General features: G+C 45.8%; 1 protein-coding gene across 4 annotated transcripts in view; it reads right to left on the bottom strand.

Moving 5' to 3' along the window:
- The window catches only part of vps13d (vacuolar protein sorting 13 homolog D), a 48954-nt gene that overhangs the window by 21353 nt on the left and 5065 nt on the right, over nucleotides 1–22536 (bottom strand). For 2 of the 4 annotated variants that reach the window (XM_038721567.1, XM_038721568.1), the window contains exons 7-37: nucleotides 21971–22075; nucleotides 21437–21607; nucleotides 20982–21082; nucleotides 20734–20902; nucleotides 20446–20547; nucleotides 20124–20313; nucleotides 19813–19992; nucleotides 19039–19169; nucleotides 18909–18963; nucleotides 17724–17903; nucleotides 16871–17001; nucleotides 16365–16497; nucleotides 14007–16268; nucleotides 13749–13900; nucleotides 11743–12798; nucleotides 10824–10914; nucleotides 10574–10700; nucleotides 10297–10477; nucleotides 9928–10152; nucleotides 6231–6384; nucleotides 5766–5994; nucleotides 5412–5583; nucleotides 4950–5050; nucleotides 4250–4474; nucleotides 3868–4172; nucleotides 3379–3512; nucleotides 2164–2319; nucleotides 1494–1680; nucleotides 1233–1307; nucleotides 950–1150; nucleotides 446–535 (exon numbers count right to left, since the gene is read on the bottom strand). In XM_038721567.1, coding sequence (XP_038577495.1) covers nucleotides 446–535; nucleotides 950–1150; nucleotides 1233–1307; nucleotides 1494–1680; nucleotides 2164–2319; nucleotides 3379–3512; nucleotides 3868–4172; nucleotides 4250–4474; nucleotides 4950–5050; nucleotides 5412–5583; nucleotides 5766–5994; nucleotides 6231–6384; nucleotides 9928–10152; nucleotides 10297–10477; nucleotides 10574–10700; nucleotides 10824–10914; nucleotides 11743–12798; nucleotides 13749–13900; nucleotides 14007–16268; nucleotides 16365–16497; nucleotides 16871–17001; nucleotides 17724–17903; nucleotides 18909–18963; nucleotides 19039–19169; nucleotides 19813–19992; nucleotides 20124–20313; nucleotides 20446–20547; nucleotides 20734–20902; nucleotides 20982–21082; nucleotides 21437–21607; nucleotides 21971–22075 — 7771 coding nt within the window. Of the gene's footprint in view, nucleotides 1–445; nucleotides 536–949; nucleotides 1151–1232; nucleotides 1308–1493; nucleotides 1681–2163; nucleotides 2320–3378; nucleotides 3513–3867; nucleotides 4173–4249; nucleotides 4475–4949; nucleotides 5051–5411; nucleotides 5584–5765; nucleotides 5995–6230; nucleotides 6385–9927; nucleotides 10153–10296; nucleotides 10478–10573; nucleotides 10701–10823; nucleotides 10915–11742; nucleotides 12799–13748; nucleotides 13901–14006; nucleotides 16269–16364; nucleotides 16498–16870; nucleotides 17002–17723; nucleotides 17904–18908; nucleotides 18964–19038; nucleotides 19170–19812; nucleotides 19996–20123; nucleotides 20314–20445; nucleotides 20548–20733; nucleotides 20903–20981; nucleotides 21083–21436; nucleotides 21608–21970; nucleotides 22076–22536 lie in introns of all 4 variants that reach the window. The other 2 variants (XM_038721565.1, XM_038721566.1) reach the window with 2 other exon arrangements.

Raw genomic sequence — 22536 nt, 5'->3', positions numbered from 1 at the left:
TTGGTGTGCAGTCATAAGTGTATGGAGTATAAAGCAGCGGACTCAGCACGCATCCCTAGGATCGGGGAGTGAAAGAACCCCATCCTGACTGACTGTGGACGGTTGGTTAGGAAGTCCATGATCCATCTGCATGTGTGCTGACTGATGCCTAGACTGTGAAGTTTGGACACCATTCTGCTGGGGATGATGGTATGAAACGTAGAGCTAAAATCAACAAACACCATTCTCACATATAAGCCGCAATGTTCCAGGTGAGCCAGAGCTGTGTGAAGAGCATCTTCAGTTGACCTATTTGTTCTGTAAGCATATTGGTGTCCTAGATTCTAACACGGTACCATTTACACTGACCAAACTCACAGATCTAAAGACTAGAAATGCTGTTTCAGGTGTGAACAAACACAGAGCTGAAAAGTGGACATGATATAATAATAATGAATGCTTTTACCCGACAGCTCTCTGTTGTAGTAATCTCCAGAGAGAGTGAAGCTGGCGTTGCCTTCCTGGGTGGAGCCGATGCGCTGCAGCACGTAAAGTCCTGCAACAACAAACACATGCAGTTATTTTTTTATCACATGATTTATGTCCTCCTAACAGTGTGCCTTTATTAGAGAGAGAGAGAGAGAGAGAGAGAGAGAGAGAGAGAGAGAGAGAGAGAGAGAGAGAGAGAGAGAGAGAGAGAGAGAGAGAGAGAGAGAGAGAGAGAACAGGAGGAAGGATTCAGACAGGGACACTACGTGCTACATGTCTGAGGCAAGGAGTTCAACAATCAGAAGGACGGTGGGCCCCCCGCGACCCTGTACGCTGGATGACCATGTTCTGGCCCACCATGTAATGGTTTGAAAAATATTTGGCCTGATTCCAGACTTATTTGCCGACCCCTGCTATACAGTGTAGATATATTTCTTCCCCACATGCTGATGCAGCTGATCCTCATGTGAAGCAGACTTACTGGAGAAGGTGAGCTCAGCCAGCGGTATGTCGCAGTCCACACAGTCATCAATGAGACAGATGCAGACGCTCTCGGCCTTCACCTCCACCCCAGACAGAGGAGCGGAGTGGCTGCCGGAGCCGGAGTCTGTCCTGGCTCTGGGAAGGCCCGCTATGTTCTCAGCGTTCTCCAGCAGCCACGTGGCGGCCTGGTCCAGCTGGCCTGAGGGACGTATTGTTCTGTCTTTACACAGGGTCCCATTGAACAATGCTTAAGACTAGGCAGGTGTTAAGGCCTCACTCACCTTTACAGTGGATCAGGGCTCTTTTGCAGTCCTCTTTCCTGAAGCCTAGGTCCTGTAAACGGGTCAGCTGACCCTCTGGAGACAAGACACAACTTCAGAAACAGCTTCACAGTAATCAGACGTGGAACAACAGAGAACTCTGTAACTGAACAGCAGCCTCAAAAACCTTTAAGCTAAATGACACAAGTAAACAACTGGAGACAAATCCAGGGAGGGAAAAGCTTCTGATTTAATCCACTCTATGTGCTGGTCTTTACTTACCTATGAGGGCCTCAGTTTTCTGTCTGAAGCTGTCTTTGGGTGTAGCAGGGGGCTCGGTACTGGGTGCAGCGGTGGATTCGGAGTCAGAGGGAGGTGCAGCCCTGGCAGTAGGGATGGACTTGGCGATGGCCAAGAAGAGCTGAATGTCGTTGTACGACAGACGGATGTCCAGAGCAGGAAACTGAATCTACCAGAGGATCACATTAAACACTTAAAGGGGCGCCACCCAGTTTAGAAATCCCGTCTCCAGTAAGGTGGAGTTCTGTCTCCCTGAGGAGACTAGTGTAGGTCTCTGAGTTGGGAGACCGGGTGTCTCAGCTTGGTCTCTGAGGGGACATATTTATAAGCAAAAGCCTGGAGTTGTGGCTGTTTACCAGGAAGGGAAGAAGTTATCGAGTTGCATTATGGGAAGTGTAGGAGCCATTGTGTGCCCTAATGCCCAAATTAGAGACTAAAAGGTCAAGATATCTGCTGCACAGATTGTGACTATTTCCTTTAAAATGCGTCTGTTTTAAAGAGCTATGCGGTGGTCATCAGGTGTAGTTTGACCCACCTGGGTGTGACAACAGTCCATACAGTCTTCACACAGGCAGAGAGTGCATTTAGACCGGAAGGAACATTTTGGACGTTTGTCAAAGCACACATATGGAGGCATTAACAGAACAGGTACCTCCAGCAGCGGTGGGATGTCCTCTACATTGAAGGCATCCAGTAGACCTGAGCTGCTCTGGTACGTGGGACTCCCACACAGCTCCACCTGGACGTTGACTGGGTCGATGATGGACAGCGCCGTCTCCTGCTCGCTGCCCAACCGACACGAGAACACCTGGGGGGAACAAGATACCTCTGAGTCAGAGCAAATAAAGGTGTGATCTGGATACTGAGCTAGTAGTTAGTAGCACTCCTGAAATGATGCAGGACACGGTTTGGGACGCTGAGGGGAGGAGGAGGGAGTACCAGGCAGTTCTGGTAGCAGTTTAGCAGCAGCAACAGTAACACAATTAAAGTAGTTTCCTGGATAGATATAATAGAATTTAGAACTGAAAGTAAAAGTAGTAGTAAAGCATTAACAGTAGCAGCAGCAGCAGTAATGAGATCAGGATTCTTGGCTTCCCAGATTAGCAGTGATGGATGCAGCAGCCTCAGCAGCCATGTTGGACCATGACACTATGACAGCAGGAGATCTCACCTCTATTTAGGGCTGCACTTAATCTAATTGCAATTGCAATCGCGATGTTGTATATTTAAGCAGAAAAAGTGTGCTGTGTGTGTGAGACTCACGAACCACAAAAAGTAATTCATAGGCAGTGAGCGAGTAACAACCTACCGTTTTTCTTGCACATGGATTAAATAAAGAACAACCCAGAGAAATGAAACAGCTGTAAATGGATTTAATATTCTACTAGTGGTAAGATAGTATACTATTATATGAAATTATGGTGAATGTAGTAATTAACATATTAACATTATACTAACAGTATACTATTAACTGAACATTATACTCTTTAATGTTATAATATTATACTAATACACTCATGTATACTATTTCCTCCTTCAGGTTCTGGATAGAGTCTCTGCAGTGGACAGATGTAGATTTAGATCCAGGATACCGGTGTGTACTTTTAGCTGTCTCCTCCTGAGAGCAACACCGGCACTTGTTCTGTTTTATATCTGTTTTACTAAAGTTATTGTTTTAGATATTGTTTATTGTTTAACTTTGTTCAAGTTGAGAAAAACAAATTTCAAAGTCAGTATTTTGTACATTTTCCTTGATAATTAAGCAAGCAGACTCAGAACCATTTGTTCCATTGTAATCGAATCGCAAATCACAATATTGTCCACAATAATCGCAATATAACTTTTTCTCCAAATCGTGCAGCCCTACCTCTATTCCTGCGAGGCTGCCAGAGAAGGGTCTGTCCAGCAGACGGGGTTTGTAGGTGAGGACGGTGGTGCCCTTCAGAATGATGGCGTTGGTATCCAGACAGGACGAGTCCTCCACGACCACAAACTCTGTACCTGAAGACCGGACACAAGCACTTAGAGACTAATAACTTCTTCTGGGCTGGTCCCAGTGTGAGCTAAACATCCAGCACAGGAACATTTAGCAGTACTAGTACTAGCATTAGCAGCAGCCACAGAGGTCCAGCTGTGTGTGTGTGTGTGTGTGTGTGTGTGTGTGTGTGTGTGTGTGTGTGTGTGTGTGTGCGCATCTCGTACACTCTACCTTTATTTCAAGATTAAAGAGTCTCATTATGTTCTGATGAATCACGTGTTATTAATTACCAACAGTTTGTGGCCTCCGTGTGTTTATAGTTCATTATTTACTGTATTAAAAGCGTTCAGTGTTACTGTCTGATCGTTATTGTCTAACCTGTGACGTTGATCTTGACCTCCAGGAAACGGTCCTGGGTAACCGGCACCGTGGACCTCTTGGTGACCACGCCGCTCTTGACCGTCTTTGGCATGACCAGCGGGATGGTGGTGCTGGTGCTGGCTGTGGCGGTGCCGGAGTCAGCGCTGGTGTTACTGGGCCAGCGCTTACGGGGCTCGGAGCCGCTCGACGCCTTCTCCACAGGAACCCGCAGGAAGTCTTGCACCAGCTGGAGCCAGTCGAAGATGAGAAAGACCCTCAGGTTGTTGAGGACCACCGTGAAGCAGGAGGAGTCACGTGTGGATCTGCAGAAGGTGGAACACAACTTTACTCTCCAACACCACCTAAAGTCTCCCAGGTTGGAAACGTTCCACTGATTTACCTGTAATGCAGCTCCAGCTGCAGTGTCGCCCGGTTAGTGCCTGTTTTGGAGGGCTGGAGGATGCAGTCAAAAACATTGGGCCTTGCCCCATCAGCTCCATCAGTGCTTTTACTAGGCCCACTGTACCGAGTGTCATACGCCAGCAGGGAGTGAGACACCAAGTTCACAGACTTGGACCCGTTGGAGAAACTCTCAAAAAGCAACTTGGATTTCATGAAGTCAAACCTTTGCAAGAGAAAAGAGAACAAGTCTATTTCACATTTTACATTGATAGCTGGTCCAGGAAAGGTTTCAGATGAACTAGCTACAGGCCATGAGTCTGAACCAGAGACAGCTGCAGCGTTAGCTAACCACCCGGAGAAATACACTGTCCAACCTCTGACCAGTCAAAAAGTCATCATTAACCCTTAACGGCTTCTGTGTCGTGGCTTTAACCATCTCTGTTTCCTGGCTGAACCGTTTCGTCACAGACAGAAACACTGCTCCTCTTCTTATGTGATTGACAGGTTATTGTTAGTTTGTACAGTGTGGAACAGTGCGAGGACGCCTCCGTGGCACCTCTGGAGCTCAGCATCAGGTGAGATGTTAAATATTTGTGAACTGGACTTCCTCTTTCAATAATCTGGTGATGTATAACAATCATTGCGTGACCTTAGATCACTTAACCAATACGAGCAGTAGGAAGACAGAATTGTCACACCTTGCTAATGAACGCTTGGGGGAGTCCAGGAGCTCCAGACTGACGTCCATCATGTCCACCAGGAACGACAAGTTGGTGTAAACATCTCCACTCAACACCGTCTGAAGAGAGACACATGAAGAAAGTCCATAAGCCAGGACATATAGGCGAAGTGATATCATGAAACAGACAGTGGTCAGAAGAGGCAGACTTATACAAACCCTCCAGGTTTGATAAATGAACAGTAAACTATTCCCTCGGTGTTAGCCTCTGTTAACAAAGCTCTGGAAACAGCTGATGAAGCTGTAGGACATCACTGTGTTGGCAAGAACATAACTGTGGGTTCTGCAGATAAGTCTCAAATGAACAGAATGTTCTGTAGAGACCTTTAAGTCATCTACATCATAACGGCGCCTCATCCATGTTTATGAGCAATCACACATGGCGGGAAGCTGTTGTACGTGTGCTTGTCTGCTTTCTCACATGGCTGCTGGGGTCCTGCAGGTTGTAGGGCCGCAGGAAATCCTCCACAGGCTCTCCCAGGTTGTTCTCCAGCAGCCCCCTGATCAGCTGGTAGTGCTCCAGGTCCAGAGAGCAGCGTACCGAGGACAGGCTGCCATGGATGGACATGTCGGGCACTGCATGGCTCAACTCCCTGACAACAACATTATTCATCACATTATTCCATATTTATAAATTCTTACATTTATTTATGTAAGCCGTTTGTCTATGTCTGCTTTTGAGTTTCTCATTATTATCTACATGTCCTGTCTGAATCTCTGCTCTCGCACTATAGAAAGCTCATTCGTCTCCACCAAAGTAAGAAGCAGGATGTACTTGTCCAGGTTGCGTTCCACTTTCAGCTTGAGGCGGCAGCAGTCTTTGAGCAGGTTGTCTCCGGTGCGACGGACAGAGTACGAAGGAAAGACGAGGTCTGAGGACTCTGGAGGTTTACCACCGTTGTCCCAGGGCTGACAGGGCAGACGCTCTGCAGCGAAGATGTCCACTTCCTGCAAGTCCAGGGCGATGCAGTCCAGCAGGCACACATGGTCTTCCAATACAGCAGCTATTTAAAGAGGATGTTTTTATTACAATGCACAGGAGAGAGAACTACAGAGAGAGACAAGCTATAACAAGGGAACATCAGTCCAGACTGCATGTAGTCATGGGTTTACTTTGTTAAGCAGGCTCTAGTGTGCTGAAAAACCATGTGACTGCCCCATTCAGATCCTCCAAAGCAACTTCTTGTTACTGAGCTCCACGTTCTCACAGGATCATGGTATGGCTTTCTTTCAGACAAACCTGAGCTGGGAGGGACATTGTCCTCAGAGGTCCTCCCTGGCACTGGGACCCGAGGCCTGCTGAGGGAGAACTCTGTGGAGGAGGAGGAGCTAGAGGGGGAGGGTCGAGCCTTCTCCTGCTCACTGCTCGTCCCTGCTGCACTCCGGACACGCTCCTGTTCCAATAGAAAGGAAACAGGAGTGAGTCCAGTTAACAATTTGTCACTTTCACACATCAGCAGAGGCCAAAGCACAAATATAGTGTTACAAAGGGGAGGAGATGGTTTTAATAAATACTAAAGATTCACTTTTAGGGCTGCAGCTAACGATGATTTTAGTACTCGAAGCTTCTCCAGATTATTTCATCGATTCATCATTTAAGAAGTACTTTTGCTTGGCAGCAGCGGCGATTAGGGCAGGGCAATAAAACAGTAATGACAATTATCAAGATATAGTTCTCCTCAATAACAATAAAACAAATGTTCAATTTAAATAATTCTTACAACTGTCGAGCCAATGCTAGCTCTGACATGTAAGCAATGTTGACAGTCAGGAGTGTGTGGTATTATGAGATTTGTCTCCTGATCTCATTAAGATTGTTTTAAACAGGACTGACTTTAAAAACTGTACGATCAGAGTTTGTAAAGTTGGTGCATCCCTTTTATCACATAACTGCAAACACACACACTGCACACCAGGGCTGGAAGATACTTCATTACAACTGTATCAGCACAGGTTCAGACATACAGCAGCAGTGTCTCTCCAACCCAAACCAAACCTGTACCACGAAGCAGGATTTGAGCTTATCCAGGTAACTTCGGGGTTAACCCTGGGTTTTCAGCACCACGAAGGTGGTTCACTTCTTACCAGGGTAGATCTCCATGGTAACTTATGCTGAACGGCTAACCTGCTCCGGAGCAGGTTATGTTCCAGATAAGAGATCAACTCTATGAAAAAGCCACCTACTGACCAATCAGCTCTCTTGGAAAATTACATCACCATCTGTAGGAAATCCCCCAGACTGTTTTATAGGCTGCTTTATGTTTGCTGCGGTGATAGGATGAAGATTTTGTGCGGAGAAAAGCTAAAACGATATCATCCTACAGAGACTGATTAAAAGCCTTTAGGCTATTGTTGCCTACAGGTTTTTACAGTAGGCCTATTAACTGCTTTGAAATGTGTTTATTATTTTGTATTTGCTCCCAGTCCGTTTCACAGCCTGTCACAGCCGCTGTTATTTTTCTTATGTGAGGCTGAATATTATGAGCAGTTTGGTAATAATATGAACTTTGGCTATTTATTTTAGCTTAGTATAGCTTTCCTAGGCCTACTACAGAGACTGTAGTCATGTTCTGCGATGTGGGCGCAAAAGGTGGAACAGTGAGTTTCCAGTAGCCTAAATGTAGAGATTCAGTCTTTCAGCCACTATTTGAGCTCATTTTATGGCATGAATGGAGTTTTCGTTTCATTGCTTTATGAAGTTACAGTAATTTAGAACAATGTTTGGACACTTTTGAGTGAGTTAAATAAATTAGTGACAACAAGTTTTTTAAAGTGAGGGAGAACGGCCCGAGTCTTTTAATGTGGAAACGCCGACACAGCCGAGCTGAAAGAATAAGGCTGATATTTTCATACAGCTCAGAAGAACACATCAAATCAACACAATATTATAGACTATGCCTTCGCCTGTTCATTTAAGCATTCACACTGTCTGCGATTTTCTGTCTCCCTGCATGTGTCAGATGCAGGCGTGCTACTGTCGTATTTCTGTAGTGTTACAGTTCAATCCTCGTTTGTAAAATATGACGCTCTGCTGACAGTGGACTTGTTCATGTCTGCGATTGGTCATCTGCTGCTTCTTATGTGAACACGCTCCCGTCTGGATTGGGAAACCCTGGGCTGACTTTGAGTTTGAGTTGATAACCAGCTTCGTGGTAGCGCTTATCCCGATCGTGATTGTTAGGGTTAGTGAAGCCAGACGAAAACATATCCTGGGAATGTTGAACTCGCTTCGTGGTACAGGGCCCAGGTCTGCTGTCACCTGTCAGCTGTCTGTGCTGTGTTAGTTCCTGATACTGTGAAACGTAGTGAAGGAGGAACACTGAAGAAAGGTAACTGTAACACTCCAAAGCCAAAGCATGCCGGTGTACCTTGTAACAGGACGGATCCTTGTATGAATGAGCGTGCAGTATAAGGTTCTTCACACAAAAGACAAGATGCACGTGAAAGACCAACACAACACTTATTTATGTTCTACTTCCAACATACACTAATGACAACAGGCCCTGTTTTTCACACCTGAGCAAGTTAGTTTGATGTGATCAGATACAAACAAACAATCTCTTTCATTAATGATCCAACCAACATGTTCTAAGGACAACTTTTCTGCTCAGACTGATCATTTGTGTCTGATTCGCCACGCCTCCTCCTTCTCCTGCTATGAGTATGTAAATATTTAACTGCTGAACACGAGACGTCCATTCTCAGTGTTTATGCACTGGAGGTTTCACATTTCCAAATCATGCTTGTGTGCGTTGCATATTGAACTGCGATTGGCTTCAAATTACTTCACTAAATGGAAAGGAGGTTTTAGGTGAGAGAAAATTTGATCCTTCAGCAGAAAAACGTTAAAAAAGAGTCACTTCAAATTTAGTGTGTTTTTTTAATTACATAAGTTCAACTTCAGTTAAATGTAAAACATCTGAGTCAGGTTCATAAATTATTTAAATTTTTATACAATTCAATCTCAAAAGTTAAATATTCTTTATGAAAGATTTAGAATGTGTTTAAGGTGATTACCCAGCCAATCACATGACCTGCACTGATCTGATGTTCAACAATCACATGAACATGGTTTTGACCTTCTACTTGCAGATGGGGCCACACTAAAGACCGAAGCTGAATGAAGGAGGAGGAACATCAGGTGCAGAACCTCGGTGCAGCTCTGAGCGGTTTGGTGAGGGTGAACATGATGTGAATAAAATACTGCGGCCTTTAATTTACAAAGGTCTGCAGCAGCATCTCCTTAACACCAGATTATCTAACCTCCCTAAAGGGCTCTGTAGTGATGTCTGACTGTCTCTGATGCTGTCTGACCTTTGGTTCGGTCTCGCTGCTGTCCTCAGCTCTCGCTGGGTCTCAGTGAGACAACCAGATTAAATTGAGCTGGTGTACAGAAATGAGGGTAGATCTGGAGGAGGATGGTGTCCCCCCATCCCTCCAGCAGAGCTCCACAGACTTGGAGCCCTGAAGCTGGTCTGGAGTTTAATGGTGGCCTGATGATGGTTAACTGGCTAACATCATATTAGCCTGGATTAGTTAATCCAATCTTCTCATCTGACTGTAGTTAAAACAGCTAACATGCATAATGCTGGAGTGTTTCTTTAAAAACATAACATTTAAACAAAGACAGTTAGAGACCTTGGCATGGTTAAGTTAAGGAAACATACTTTACATTCTACAGTAAACCATCAGGCAACACTGTATTCATTCAGCTTTTCAGATCAGATTCAGGTGATAAGGTCAGTTACTAAAATAATAAGATGAAGAATCAGTGCTTTTTGAAGGACCCGTTACGCTGGTCCTATCAAAAGCTGAGCAGCACAAGGTAATCCTGAACTCTTAAACTTGAGTAATACCATGAAATGCATAAATGAATACAGAGAAATTAGAGAAAAGGATGCAGGGAGCATGGGTGGACGAACGGCAACGTGACTCACCAGAGAAGGGAAAAAGGCATGAGCCATGGTGAGTTTCTCTACCTTGTCTCGGAGAGAAAAAGTCCCATGAGCCCCAGCTGGCAGGAAGCGGTTCTGCACCTTCAGCTGGCCGAGGTTGGCCACGATGACCCTCGGCGACTGCGAGGACTCTGGGATGAGAATGACTGGGGCACCGGCCTCGATGTCCAGCAGAACCCTGGATGCCCGCTGAGGGTGATCCCGCACCTGCAGGAGGAAGAGGAGGAAGAAGGAGGAAAGGGAAATGAGTAAGACAGAGGACAGGAAATTCAATTTAGTAGGAAGGAGAAATATTATATTGGAGTTTGGAGTCTTTCTGACAGTATTTGGCTCTCGTGGTAAAGCACTCACAGCCTGACCCTCCATTGCAGCCCTCTGTCTGCCCAGAACATCCTGCAGCTGGGTGAAATGTTGGATGAAGGCCACCACCTCGGCCTGGAAACGCTGGGTGTGGACGTACTGCACCGAGGCCATCTGCAGCGACACCTTGATGTCACATTCCCGCTCCAGGTAAGGATCCGGCAGACCGTACCTGAATGGACCAGAATACAAAGGTGACTTAAAAAACACCAGTTCTTCCAAGTTTTTCAGCATCAGGCAGAGTATGTGTTTGTTCCGGGATTTATACTTATGGATGTTGAAAATGAGGGCCTCCCCTCCTCGTGTGGTGAAGCGCTCTCGGTAGAGATCACCATGTGGGGTCAGGTCACTCAGGGATAAACTTCCTAAACTGCCTTGTAATGCCAGGTCACCATCTGAAATATTAGTCATAATGTCATACCATTAAACATCACATTTTTTCCTGAGCCAGCCCAGTTAGGTAAAGGAGGGTTTGTTTTATCTAAAGTAAAGTAAATCTTGTTGTGTTTCATACACACCCAACATTTCCAGGTGAGCAGATAATTTGGATACACTCGCTCTGGCAAGCTCGTTGAGCTTCTTGTTCAGTATGAGAGACAAAGCATGAACCTGAAAATGAAACATGGACAGGTTCAGTCACGATGCATTCAGAACGACTTAGAGCAAAGGGTGCTGCCATCCAACAATAATCAGATGACTACAGGACTAAAGATACTATTTTTAAAATGTTGCTTGGTGTAGCATAAATCACTTAAGGGGATACAGCTAACAACTATTTTCTAATCTTGATTCATCTATTGATTATTTTATTTAGGATTCTGTCTCTATCTGTTCTCTATTTCACAAATCAATTCAAATGTTTTGTGACATTTCGCTGATGAGAAACTCTCAACCTGCTGTAGTGGTGGAGGAAACGTCAGGGGATCCCCGAACTCAGCAGCATTCGTTCTTTGGGAACCATAAACACCTACAGTATGTGCTGTCCAAAGAGGGTTTAAATCAAGGGAAACTGGACTTGGTTGAAGACGCTTGAAGACGTTTCACCTCTGATCCAAGAGGCTACTTCAGTTCTGACAGGCTGACAGTGATTCCCAGCTTTTTTACCTCTATGGGGTCGTCGTCAAAGTAATGGATAGCGCTTGGTTCGTTAGTGCTCCGGGCAGCAGTAACAGCAGTAAGTCAGAACTGAAGAAGCATCTTGGGTGAGAAAGCGTTTTCAGTACAGTTGCCCTTCACTTTAACATTCCTTGGATTACTCTGACCTGGACGACTGAGAACCTTTACAGATATACAGTATATGGTGGACGGACAGACAAACGGACAGACTGACATAGCCACCCCTAGAGCAAAACAGCTGGTGTGGTCAGCAAAAAGTAAAAATACTATACATTCTTACAGTATCCACAACAACAGCTGCACCTGCAGCCAGTGACCCACCTTTAGGTCCACTCTGGTGTTGACGGCCTCAGTTGTCTCCTCCTCGCTCATGTCTGGCTCATACAGAGGATGTCCCGGCACAGGCTGAGAGGACATAGGGTTCAGCCTCACAGCATGATTGTTGGCTGTGGAGCCAATCCCAAAGAAGTCCAGGATAACCACCCAGGTCTGCAGAGTGATCAAAACATCCAGGCAGTTAAAGTCAACGTCCACGCTTCGTCCCACACTGCCGTAGCGCGTTTTGAACTCTGGGTGGTTCTGGTCCACCAGCAGCACATTGATGTGAACTAATGAGTCGTCAAAGTCTGGGGGTGGCTGAGGGGAGAGTGTATGGTGGGTTGGAGAGGGCGGTGGTGTGCTGGGACAGTCCGGGTCTCTCCGGGTTTTGCGACTGCTAGCTGAAGGGGTGCTGGGATGCCTCTGGTAGAGCTGGAACACGTTCTGGGCCTCCTCCATGTGGGCAGGTAGGGAGCGGGGCATGTCTGGGTACAGGGCATTGGATGCTGACGGACAGCTTTGGGAAAGGTACTCCTTTGGACTGAAGGTGGAGGGCTTGGGAGCTCCGCGAGACACCATCAAATGTTTGTACTTGGACTCAGGGTTCTGCTCCAGGAGGTCCTCCATTAGCAGCGAGCGCAGGGCCAGCTGGACTGCCAGTAGGTGAGGGTGGTCTTTGGTAAAGTCTCCCTCCAGATCTTGGAAGCACAGACTGACTAAGCCCTGGGAGCCCTGGGTCAGGTCTGCACTGAGCTGGACCTGCAGTTCTGCCACATGTAGGGTGACTTTTAGCTGAGTGAATGAGGTTGAGTGAAGAGCCGGTTTGTGAGACTGTAGAGGCAAAGGAGAAGAAAGTGACGAGTGGGAGAAGCTGATGAGGGGAGGGTCCCTTGCAAACAGGCCTCCCTGGGGGTCAGGAAAGCGGTGAGGCCTGGTAGAGGAAGGAGTTGGTGGTGGGGGTGTGGGCGGTTGGCTGGGGGTGACACGTTGCTCCTCAATGAGAGACAAATTGTCCAGAGTTTGGAGGACTTGTTCATACACAGGCTTGCACAGGAACACCTATCAACAGATAATAACAATAATAATAATTAATAACCCCACATCAAACATTTCAGTTCAAGGCCCTGCACACCCACACAGAGGTTTCACTTATTCTGGCTCTGCTGGAATTTCGTGAAGACATCAAACTCCATGCACTAATAAGAATAATAAAGGTGCTGCACTAACACTTAACAAACTAACAGGAGAATAAGGGAGATGTCAGTCAAGCCAGGCCTGTATACACCCATGAAATGCTGCAGCAGAGGTCTACTGAACCAAAATAATTTTAATTACCAGAGTGAGTTTACCATGGGCCTTTCAAAACTTTGGTCTAAGATGAGGAAGAAGCTTCATCTGGAGTTAATTTGCCTTGCAAAATAATCTACTGTAAATACTTTAAATTTTCAAACAGCATCTGGGATCTCAATCTATTTCATCTTCAGGGAGAAGCAAGGCTGTATCTGAAACAGGCTTATATTATATATTATCTTTATTCCTAATTGTGTACCAAAGTTCATTTTAGAAAGAAGCCTCCTGTTTTGCTGTTGATTTTGTTTTCCCCACACTGTGTTGCTCTGAATTTCTCCTTTTAACAGACGTGTTGTTTTCAAAAATAATTTCAGTTGTTCTATTTTACCATTTTTTCCTGTTAAGTTAATGTAAGTGAAACTTAACACATCTTTCACTGAAAACCTTCCAGCTGCCCAGGGGATACAATCTCTTTCCTGGTAGCCTTTGTCAAATATCTGTAGGTAGTGTCTTCACTGACAGTCGTTTGTGATCAGTGATGGAAAGAACAGCAAAGTGGGGGACTGATGGAATTGGTCACCAAACGCGCTATATATAGTAAAGCTAACGCCCTCTCTATATTTTTCTATACAGAGAGGGCATCGTCTGTATGTGAGACGAGGCCATTATTCAAATACCAGCTTATATTTGTGAACCAACAGTATCGATAAAGTCTTTACCTGGACAGGGTTGACAAATTTGCCCTCAACTCTCAGTAACCCTGTGCTCTTGCAGGGCTCCTCTGTGGTGAGGAAGGTAAACTGGGTGTCTTCATCAACAGGAACCTTCTCCAGGGTGAACTGTATAGTGGTGTCTTTTAATATATGGAAGGCTGATGAAGAAAATAAATTATGTGAACTTGCGTCACAAGCTGCATATTAAATGTATGCTTGCATTACCAAGTATATAAAATCCAGCATTCAGAATAATCCTCTCACCTTTTCCACGACTGAGGGATTCAAAGAAGTCGTGACGTGTGAACTGTGGTTCATCCTGACTGGTGCTCCCATTGTGGGACGGTGACATGCTGCCAGCCATATCCCCTCTGGGTACCCTCTTCAAAACCAAATTACTCATGTTTAGTGAATACAGTCGAATATCCTTCACCAAAACCTGCAACCTCCCTCTTTCGGAGTCTTGTCCAGTATCAAAATTCTGAATAGTTATGCTTCCCAGATGACCAACCAATAGCTCGGGGTGTCCAGGTTTACGGGGAATTGACACAACTGGGGATTCAATGCTGATATTAAGGGTCAGCTTCACCAGGAATGTGTCTAGGGTGGATTCAGGTTCCTCCATAGGAAGATCCTCCTCATCCTCAAACGTATAAGGGCAGCTCTGACTCTGAGTTCGAGTTCTTCGTGAGGGAGTCTCAAAGAGCGAAACCATACCGCTGTACTCTGCCGTCTTGGTGGCCAGCACGGTTGACACTTTGGTGGCAGCACTTTTTAGCATGGAGCGGAAATTGTCTTCTACCTCATTGGCAGACAGACTCAGCTCTTTCAGGAACTTGGCTGAGTGGTTATAGTGCAGGGATGCCATTTGAAGCTGCAAGGAACACTCCCCTTGGGATTTCTCCACAAGGCGAAAATTTAAAGCTTCTGAGGGAGCTGTGTCAGCAAGAAATGTCAATCCGCCGAGAGTTGAGGGGCTGTGTTCAACACTGCCAATGCTGACCACAAACTGGCTCCGGCCTCCTTCCTGGGTCAGGTCCACCAACTGCATGGACCCGAGTGAACCATTGATGTCCAACCGACTGCCCATGGACACATTGACCTTGGTGCCAGTGATGCTGGCGGTGGCAATCTTCAACCCTTTCTTCTCAGCACCCAGTACAGTGCCAGTGGACACGGTCCGAAGGAGAAGCACGTTAAGGCGGTGGATCTCCACAGTCAGCTCTTTGTTCTGGTCGTAGGTGGCCTGGAACGTCCCCCCCGCCTCCTCACTGTAGGGCTGTGTTGTTTGTTGTTGAGCTGATGACGTCCAGGTGCTTTCTTCTTTGGGGAAAGACTTCTGGAGGAACTTCAGTAGCTCCACCATGGTCTCAGGGTTGAGAATGATGTCCAAGTTATTGACCTGCATGCTTGTCACCTGAAGGGAGCTGTCCAGGTTCATGGAGGGGCAGTCTGAGCTCACAAACTGGTACTCTAGCTTGATCAGGGCCTCCTGGTCTTTGAGGAAGGAGCTGAAGGGGGAGAGTCTGTCCACGGGTACACCAGAGGATGACTGGGTATGGTGGCCCCGATGCTGGGGAGATTTGCCATCAGATGACACGGGTGACGAAGGCTGGCTCTCTCGGAGGCTGCCTGTTGGTATGTCAAAACTGAGATGCTTATGAGAAGCCACAAGAAGGTCGAAGTCTGAGCCATAGGTCTGTAAGGTGTCCACCAGCAGAAGGCCGTGAACAGTCAGAGACACTTCAGCATCGTAAGGCCGCTTCACAAAATTAGCATTGGTGCCAAATACCTTGAGAACAGATATGTAGCGGCCATCACTCTCTACACCAAGCTGCATATAGTTAATGTTGAATTCAGCTAACAACAGACGGGATTCCACCAGGACTTCCCGTGTGTGCTGCTCTAAAGTCATCACACTCTGGGTCAGGTTCTTGCCTGAACCTTGCAGCTTCCAGGAGCTGTCCTCCCTCTGAAAGATCTTGTCATGACGGAGGGTAAGAGGGTCAGGAGACCTTATATTAGGGTCTCTCTCTTGGCTTTTGTCTCCTTCAGATGGACTGCTTAGCCTCGCCAGACAACTCCTAAGGGCAGTCATCTTCTCAAGGTTGATGTGGACCTTGAGGTCTGGCAGGGTTCCTGACAGCACGGCCCCAGGGAGCTGGGGGTCTGACGTGTAGCGCAATCTCTGCTCAAGCTGCAGCAGCACATTAAACTTCTCTACCACGTGAGTAGGCCCTACCTCACTCTCTTGAAGATGTTTCCAGTTGTCCTTACAGCGACCAACCATTATCTGCAGGTCCTTAAAGGATAAGGAGTACTTTTCATAAAGCTTCCTGCTGTAGGCCTGTATACTTTCAGGGGATCTGAGGCTGGGAAGTTCAGTGCTTTTGAGTTGTTCTTTCAAAGGCATGTCTAGTTCAGGTGGTGGAGACTCTGGAGGGGTGGCAAGGGGTGTCTGGTACTCATCATCACTCATGTCTTCCCTTTCAGGTTGAGTAGCTTTTGAGCCGGCCTTAGTGTCATCTTCAAAAGAAACGAACAACAGGTGTGAGCTGAGTTAGAAACCTCATTAGGCTTAACACTTTTTATTTATTTGGTAAAAATGCTAAGTTGGTTTACCTTGAGAGTTTGTGAGGAGAATTCTACCTAAATCAACAACAACTAGCATCGGGTCCTCTGACTGGAAGTCATCAGGGAAGATCACCTGGGGGGCACAGATGTCCAGCTTCATGGTCCAGCGCTTACCGTTTTCCTACAAAGCAAACAAGTCAGTGGTGTTTAGAAACAACAGTGGTGTTTAGGGCGGTTGTGGCTCAGGAGCGGTAGAGCGGGTTGGCCGTTAATCGGAAGGTCGGCGGTTCAATTCCTGGCTCCCCCTGGTTGCGTGTCTTGGGCAAGATACTGAACCCCGAATTGCCGACTGGCTGTTCCGCCAGTGTATGAGTGAGTATGAATGTTACTTTCCGTTTGAGCACTTAGGCTCAGTGTGTGTGAATGGTGAATGCAGATGTAGTGTAAAAGCGCTTTGAGTGGTTGAAAAGACTAGAAAGGTGCTATACAAGTACGGAGCATTTACAAACAAACTGCCAATTACTTCATGTCACCATCCAGTGAATCTCTCTTACAATAAACTCTCCCACGAGCAGCTGATCAATGGTTTGTCGGATCTCTGCCTTGGTCTGCATCTTCAGCTTGTTGTACTGTCTCCGGGCCGCCTCTGCCACTCTCAGCTCCAGCTCTGACTGATAGCCAAAACCTGCGTATCAAAGAAATACATTCAGAATTTAATAATCTGCTGGGATTCAAAAGTATCAGAAATAAATTATAGAAATTATACTGGTGCAGCGTGGCCTGGAATAACATGGGTGAGAATCATTTCTTTAAAGTGGTGCTTAAAGATTTCATGGACAGAGAGGAGACACAAGTAGATGCATTTGTTAATAATAACATTTGTTAATTGTTTTATCAAATAAATTATAACACTTGATGAAAAATATTAAGTTTCAAGAAAAATGTGCACAAGTACTAATTAACTCAGCCACTCAGGCCATGTACTGAGGGAGTGAGCCAGCTGTTCAGACCATTATCTACTTAAGTTAATCATGAGCTACTTCAGGATCTGTGTGATTCAGCTCGGCAGTTAACATTGATCGACTGATCCCATTGCATGTTCACTTTGAGGTAATTAGCAATGTCAGTCTGTCAGTTCCAGACTCCATTTGAATTTCCCCTCAGTTCTCTGTATCTGCATCGGTGCTCACTGCTTCCTTACTTTCCATTAGTTTTTTTACTTCTTTGAATCTGTCAGCATTGATGATGTTTGTTAGAAGTTAACTTAAAAAACTAAATCCAATATACATACATGTTTAAAAGAAACTGTAATTTTCCCGTTCATGACAACTTTTATAAAACTTGGTGTCTGCCTATCATGTGAAATTTCTGTAACAAAATGAATTTTAAAAAAGTTTCAGAACGTACCTGAGGTGTGAACTCTGCCCTTATAGAAGAACTCAGTTACTTTTTTGATGGCCTGTGGGTTGTAGATGATGTTCAGTGGACTAGTGTTCACTTCCAGTCTTCTCTCAAACTTGCACCTCACAGGGTTTCGCTCGTAAATCATCTCAAAAACCGGTGATGAGAAGCACTCTGCACTGCCTCCTGACAACACAAACACACTACCTGTTCAGAGACTGAAAGCTCGAGGGAGTATGGTGTAGGGCTGCAACTATCGATGACTTTCATTGTCGATTCATGTGCAGATTACTTTCCAATTAATCAATTAATTGATTAGTCTATAAAATGTCTTCTAATTGCTTCTTTTGTCCAACAGTCCAAAACCCAAAGACTCTTCATTCACTGTCATAAATGACAAAGCAAATCTTTACAGATAAGAAGCTGGAGACATTCTGCTTGAAAAATGACTGAAATGATGAATCAATTATCAAAACAGTTGACAATCTTTTGACAATTCATTAAATTTTCTTTTGATGAATTGGTATTGAACCAGAGTCAGGCACCTAGTAAGGTGCCCCCGAGAGGCCGGCATTGTCATTACACCACACAATATGAACCTTTTGGATGCCATGAAGATACTGATGATTAGGACAGCCTTCCACAGTGCATTAGCATTTTATTTTACTCTACTCTATGGACAGGACGCATTGTGTGCAAAGCTGATGCTTTCACATGACAGGTGCTATTTAAAGCCAGGAACAGGTAAAACCTGAACATGATACAGGAGTTTAGTCATACCGTAAACAGTGAGCTGTGTGTGCAGTGATGAAAAAGTATCACAAATAATTATACATAAGAAAACATAAACAATTAAATTTTATGTACATAACTCCCAATCATAACAGAAGTTATCTCAGACACTTTTCATACAGAACAGATCCAGACTGAACTCTTATAAAGCACATACATAAAGAAGCAGTTTCATGGTGAGTGAACTGTCCGTTAGCAGATCAGAAATATTGATATGCTAAATTAAAAATGAACAATCTCCCCTGGTAAGCTAATTTATACTCATTGTATAACAGCCTAAATTAACCCAGATTAGATACATCTGAAATGAAAGTATTTGAGGTGGTCTCAGGGTCTTAGGGGAAAGTATTATTTACGGTTGTTCATACTGAGAATAATTTATTAAATCAAATGTCTTACCAGAGGTGCTGCTGGACTGGCCGGATGGTTGGTTAATGGCAACAACAACTTTGTCCTACGAGATGGGGGAGAAGTTAAAGACATGAGAAGCTTGATGTATCATCTCGAAGAAAAGTCCAGCACTGCTTACCGTTTTGGGAGACACCAGGACAGGGAAAATGGTGCCCTGAGTAGTCAAGTCTCGGAGGAACAAACCGCCCAGCTTCACCGACAGCAGGGAGGACTCAGAGCGAGGGAGAGACTCCACGCTCACCTTCACCCCTGAGGACACAAGGTCACAGTGAATTTAACATGACGGCAGCACACATGGTCTAACCACTGTGTCTGTCTCAATCAGAGAAGGGAGGGGACCATAACGTACCACTCTCTAACCCTTAATATGTTTCACCTGTAAAATCTCTTGGGCTTATTTTCAGAATCAATTCATCCATTGATCACCTTTACAATTAACTGATTCATGTTGTAAATAGATTGTCAGAAAAAATAGATGTCCATCGAGGGTCCAAGAGGTCTTGTTTTGTCCGACCCAAAGATGTTCAGTTTACTGAGACAGAAGGCAGTAAAGGCTGGAGCCTGGGAATGTTTTTTCTTGATAAAAGAAGAATCCATTATCAAAAAAAAAAAATCAGACAAAGTTTACAAGTATGATGACATGTAAAGTAATTTTCCTGAACAGATATTCCGAGGTTATTACTGTCCTTTTAATGTTATGAAGTTGGCTATTAGGTTCATTATTATATAACATATTAAACTGACTGGTTTGGCCAAAAACAGGCATTTCTGTCTGGTTAGTTTGTCAAAAACAGTTTTATCCTCATTACTAATATCACTCTTTGCACTAAAACTGTCCAACCCTAACCCTAACAAACACTGGAGCGCTTTTGTCCAAACGCTGCTTCTGTACCTGAGAACTCCAGCTGGATGACACCGCTCTCGTGCAGCGTGTCCCCACTCCTGTCCTGGTGGAAGAGCGTGACGCCGCCTTTCTCCAGTAAGAACTCCAGCCGGGCGAACAGATGATCCCGCCTGGTGAAGGTGTTCAGAGTGTGCGAGTCCTCCAACGGGTCAAACAACTCCTCTGTCTCTGCTGGAGAATCATTACATCATCAGGGTCAGCAGATATTAACCAACACATCTGGCTCATTATAAAAGGAGTCTGGATTTATTCCACCAGATCAGGAATAATCTCCTGTAACAGAATATGTAGTCTCCCACCTAGAATATCCCAGGAGGACGGGCTTGGCAGGAGCTCTTCAGGGCGGTCGGGGTCCTGGGAATCTCCATACCAGCCCCCCCAGCCCGGGAACCAAGATTGCAGGTACTGGATCATCCCCGAGCTCCCGCTCTTGGGGATGGACGCGGGGGGCGTAGAGGGCTGGGGATCGCTGCTGGGCTCTCGCACATTCTGGAGGAAGAAGAAGACACCTTTAGTAGATAAAAGGTTTACCTGTGCAGGAGGCATCTCTCTTTGGAGGCCACTGATGTGTTTGGTTTTTCATTTCACAGCAGAACACCAGTAAGAATCGTCCAAGCTTACCTCTGCGATCTCTTCCTGCTTTCGAAACCAGTCGTGGACAACATCTCGGAGACTCCGCAGCTCCTCTAACGTCTGCTCCTCCTCCACTCGCTCCAGCTCGCTCTGGGTGCCAAAGACAAACATCAACTCAGTGATGTGAGCTCAGCTGTAAGCATGCAGTTGCACTGACGGACGTTATGGAGAGTGTGGGTTAGTGTGGCAGCCCTTGCCAGTGTGCATCTTGTCAGATGGCGGACAGCTTCAGATTTATATTATCATCAGCAGATTTAATGTTTGGCAGTGCAGTACCTCCTCCTGAGGACTCAGCGGGACTCCTTTGAGCCTTCTGAAGTAGAGGCTGGTGTAGGTCTGGGCGTCTCGCGCCCGCCGCAAGGCAAAGTCCCAGCTGCCTCGGCGCTGCTGCTCTCTGATTTCACTCAGGTTGGCCTGGATGGCAAACATCCACCATTGCCGGCAGCTGCAGGGAGAATCACTGTTACTGATTCAGAGGTGAAGTGAGATGCAGTGCGGTGAGTCTGAGTCTGTGTCCAACTTACTTCCCAGATATGGGATCTTTGGGTCTCCACTTTTGGTACAGCATCTCTCGCTCCCGGCGGTCCAGCTCTTTGAGGAACGCCATGATCTGCTGGTACTGCACCTACGAGACAACGCAAACACACAGTCAGTGCTCGGGCTGCTGCTCATTCACTGAGACAACCAGCAGACATCTGCCAGATATCACAAGGCAGGAGATGCTACAGGAAGTGTTTACCACCACACAGTCGGGCTGATATACGCAAAGAGCTTGTAGTTAATGTGCAGCGCTGCTGTGTTACCTTGTCGTATGTGTCCTGGCTCTATATATATATATATATATATATATATATATATATATATATAGTTTATTCATCCTTAAGTTCTATCTATTTGTTCACGTCCATTATACAACAGACACACAACATTAACCTGCAGCTACAGTAGTTTAAACTGTTGGTCAGGTGTTTGTACAGACCTGTGACAAGCGTAAGGACATAGGCTCCAGCTGGACCTGGCCTTCAATTCGTGGGGTGTTTCGGGACCTCAGAGGCTCCTTGGAGGCATTTCTCCTGAGCAACACGGAGGCACACACTGGCTCAAAGATGTACTGATGCTCGCGGCTCTGCATACACCGGGTCATCGCCTCCTGTCAGGTACAAAACATTCAGTCTGCTCCTGTGGAACTTTACCTGAAGAGAATCTGACCAGCATTTACATCATCCAACAGACTTTCTGTGGGGTGGGGCAAAGCATTAAATTGTACGTGAAACAGTCATCGTGATCCTTCAGAAGGTAGGTTAAATTCATTATTAATGCACCTGACTGTCAACGAGTCACATCTCACCCTCAGTACTAACAGCTGATTACTAATCATGACCATCAGTATCATCCTCAGCAGTCTGTGAGCTGGCTCAGGTTGCTATCAGGATAATAGTGTAAAGGGAACCTCAGGGGGAATAAGTTCTAATCATCTGGGTCCAGGGAGGGTCCTGACTGTTCATGGTCTGACCTGGATCTGGTTTGCAGGCAGCTTTCCTAGCATTTCACTCTCTGTGTCCCAGTAGACGCTGAAGTCTTCTATCTCCAGCTGCTTTTGTCGGAGAAGCTTCTGGACCTGCAGAGACAAAGGAAATCCCTGTTAAGCTTGATTTATACTCCTGCGTAGGGTCTATGCATTTATACTTAGTAGGTGTGTCCATATTCTGCAATTACACCCCCAAACGCTAGTCGGCAGTAGCGCTACAGCGTCCACTGGGTTGACTTTTGCCGGCCGAGCAGGCTGACTTCCGGTTTAGCGCTCCGCTAACGTAAATGGGGGTAAAATTGTAAACGTGCGGCTGGTGTAGCCTTTTCAAATGTTACCGACTGAATGGATCACATTCTGATAGTGAAACGAGTCATTTCGCTCGTGTTGTATATTGATTCACTGTGTTACAGCCGCCGTTTTGGCCGCTAGTAAATGTTTCTTTAAAGCGCGGGGTACTTCCGGTCGGCTCGGAGGCATTACTAACCAGCCGACCAATCACAGAGTTTACGGTCTGCGTCAACTCGACGTGTAGTTACATTTTTGAGGAG

Source organism: Micropterus salmoides, unplaced genomic scaffold (assembly GCF_014851395.1).
Source record: "Micropterus salmoides isolate LMB-PRFRI ecotype aquatic unplaced genomic scaffold, ASM1485139v1 Ms_hic_scaffold_16, whole genome shotgun sequence".
In the NCBI taxonomy this organism is placed as follows: domain Eukaryota; kingdom Metazoa; phylum Chordata; class Actinopteri; order Centrarchiformes; family Centrarchidae; genus Micropterus; species Micropterus salmoides.
Note: the sequence above shows the minus strand (reverse complement) of the source record. Positions and strands in the feature narration are given on the sequence as shown.